The sequence below is a fragment of the Apis dorsata genome, unplaced genomic scaffold (genome assembly GCF_000469605.1).
Source record: "Apis dorsata unplaced genomic scaffold, Apis dorsata 1.3 scaffold_645, whole genome shotgun sequence".
Classification (NCBI taxonomy): Eukaryota; Metazoa; Arthropoda; class Insecta; order Hymenoptera; family Apidae; genus Apis; species Apis dorsata.
The window spans coordinates 217,523-220,101 of record NW_006263836.1 but is presented as its reverse complement, the minus strand read 5'-3'; the positions used below and the strand labels follow the sequence as shown (position 1 = coordinate 220,101).

Sequence of the window (2,579 nt, the reverse complement as noted above, 5' to 3'; positions counted from 1 at the left end):
TTAGAAATAATTGGACTAATTTTTTCCGTAATAGTCTTTGTACAATATGTTAATTCTTGATATGTTTAAATTTTATGTTTAATGTTATTAATATTTACATTTGTAGCCTCTTCCTAGAAAATCAACTAGTATGCCAACATTGAAGAAGAAATAATTTTATTTGTAATTAGAATGTGAATTTTATCCTGTGACAAATAATGAAAATAATTTTGATATAATTAAGATTATATTATTGTTATTAAGATTATATTATAAGATTATATATTGTTATATGAAATAGATAAATTTTTATAAATAATAAATATATTTTACTTCTGTATTTTTCAATTTTTATTATTGATTAAGTTTAAATTTTGCCATTACTTTACGAGAATCTGGTCTGTGTAAATGATATAATATTTTGTCTTCAATTAAACGTGCAGCTCTTTCAGTCAGAACTAAAGTATCATGTTTTAACATACTGTAGACATTTAATCCTGGAAAATAAATAAAGAAATAATTAAAAAAAAATTAAGAATATTAAAATTTATAAATATATATAATATATTTACCATATACAGGCATTAAATTTACATGTTTTATTGGGTCTGTAGCTTCTGTGATGTTTATTGGCATGATATCATCAGTATCAACAAATAATACAGAAGGACCCCAATGTCTTTCTTCTATTAATTTTTCAATATATGATGGTTCATTTGATGGAATTTCTAAATCTTTAATAATATATAAATCATCTTGAGCTAATTTAACAGATAATGTAGATGTAAGTCCATTAACACGAGTATAAAAGGGCAACATATAGAAGTGAGTTGTAGGAGATCTGGGTCCATGTATAATACCACCACCTCTCCATAATGGAGAACGTATACTTCCATGACGTGCACGACCTAATCCTTTCTGTCGCCAAGGTTTTTTGCCACCACCTCTTACTTCTGAACGCACTTTTGTATGTGCATAAGACTAAAATAAAAAATTAATATATTTTATATTAATATATAAAATAATTATTATATTAATATATAATTAATTATAATTTTTTAATTTTCAATAGAAGCGATTAATAAAAATAATTACCACGAAACGATATAATCTTTGCCAATGCACATTTTGATGTATTATATCTATCCTAGGAGCTGTTCCATAAACATCAGGATGTAAGCTCATAAGTCCCAACTTTTTTCTTTCAACAGTATCTAAATTTTCTAACCACACTTCTCGTGGTTTTTGATAAAAAAAATTTTCATCTGCATAATTTTTCTTAGAAATAATTGGACTAATTTTTTCCGTAATAGTCTTTGTACAATATGTTAATTCTTGATATAAACATGTTTGTAATTTTATAATAACTTTTCTAAGCATTAACATATTAATAAACAATTCCCCTCTAGATTCAATTAAATATATTACTTATAATATAAATAACCTAGATTCTAAAAATTCTTGATTTGATGTGAGATGTCGCTAAAAGCGAAAATTTTATAGATGTCACTGAATATGAATTGTTTGTCTTAGCTAGTTTGTAGCAATTAATAATTTTAAAATTTGTTATTGTTAAAATTATTAGTATTAAAGATTAATAATTTAAGAATTTCATATTTCTTATTAAAAATAATATTATATATATATTTTTAATTTATATTATTAATAAAATATGTATGGAAGAAAAGGTTTTCAACTTATATTAGAATTAGATTCATGTACTGATATATCACAATTTAATGTAGGTAATATATTAAATTAAAAATAATTATGGAATATTTTAGAAAAAAATTATTTTTTTTATAGGAGGCATTAGTTAAAGAAGTTTTAGAAGAGATGCAATCACTATATAATGCAAATATGGCAGATAGGTTTGTATATAAAATATAATAATATAAGAATTATTTATAAAATTCAAGAAGAAATTATTGATTAAACATACTTTTTTCAGTAATGCTATTAGAAATGATGATAATATGGCATTATTACCATCAGTACAGTTAAGACATATAGCATTAACAAGAAATAAAAGGTGTATCTTAGCATATATATATAATAGAATGAGAAAATTAAGAGAATTACGCTGGGAATTAGGAAGTATTTTACCACCAGAAATAAATTCCAATCTATTAAATGCTGAAATTCAATGGTTTCAATCATATAATAAATCTTTAGCTACATATATGAAATCTTTGGGAGAAGATTATGGATTTAATTTAACAACAAATATCTTACCTCCAAAAACTCCTTACGTAGAGGTAAATAAAATGAAAGTATAAACTTTATTATAAAAATGATTTAATATAAATAAAATATAATATTTTAGGTAAAATGTGTAATGGATTTTGGAAGATTAGAATTGGAAGATGGACAAGTAATTTTGTTAAAAAAGAATACATATCATTTATTACCAAGATCTATATGTGAACCATTAATACGACAAGGCATACTTGAACATAATAATATATAATAATTGTTATTTTTATGAAATATTAAAATAAAAATTATAAAATATATCTTGTATACTATATATATTATATATACTATATATATTATGTATACTATATATTATACTATATATATTATATATATGTATTTAT

General features: G+C 22.2%; 3 protein-coding genes across 9 annotated transcripts in view; 2 read left to right on the top strand and 1 right to left on the bottom strand.

Moving 5' to 3' along the window:
• Window positions 1-319, top strand: part of LOC102672771 — a 1,959-nt gene extending 1,640 nt beyond the window's left edge. For 4 of the 7 annotated variants that reach the window (XM_031513436.1, XM_006621867.2, XM_006621866.2 and 1 more), the window contains exon 4: window positions 107-319. Coding sequence is in view for 4 of the 7 variants with exons in the window: in XM_006621865.2 (XP_006621928.1) it covers window positions 107-154 (48 nt within the window). In the remaining 3 variants the exon portion in view is untranslated. Of the gene's footprint in view, window positions 1-55 lie in introns of all 7 variants that reach the window. The other 3 variants (XR_004151360.1, XM_031513434.1, XM_031513437.1) reach the window with 3 other exon arrangements.
• Window positions 239-1,701, bottom strand: LOC102673084 (39S ribosomal protein L4, mitochondrial). Its single transcript, XM_006621868.2, has 3 exons — window positions 1,075-1,701; window positions 552-960; window positions 239-476 (listed from the first exon to the last, which is right to left on the bottom strand). Exons 1-3 carry the CDS (start codon window positions 1,363-1,365, stop codon window positions 334-336), a joined length of 843 nt encoding a protein of 280 aa, XP_006621931.1. The 5' UTR covers window positions 1,366-1,701; the 3' UTR covers window positions 239-333.
• On the top strand, window positions 1,534-2,495 carry LOC102673347 (DNA replication complex GINS protein PSF1-like). Its single transcript, XM_006621870.2, has 4 exons — window positions 1,534-1,720; window positions 1,786-1,850; window positions 1,931-2,237; window positions 2,306-2,495. Exons 1-4 carry the CDS (start codon window positions 1,652-1,654, stop codon window positions 2,447-2,449), a joined length of 585 nt encoding a protein of 194 aa, XP_006621933.1. The 5' UTR covers window positions 1,534-1,651; the 3' UTR covers window positions 2,450-2,495.
• The last annotated feature ends 84 nt before the right edge of the window (window positions 2,496-2,579 follow it).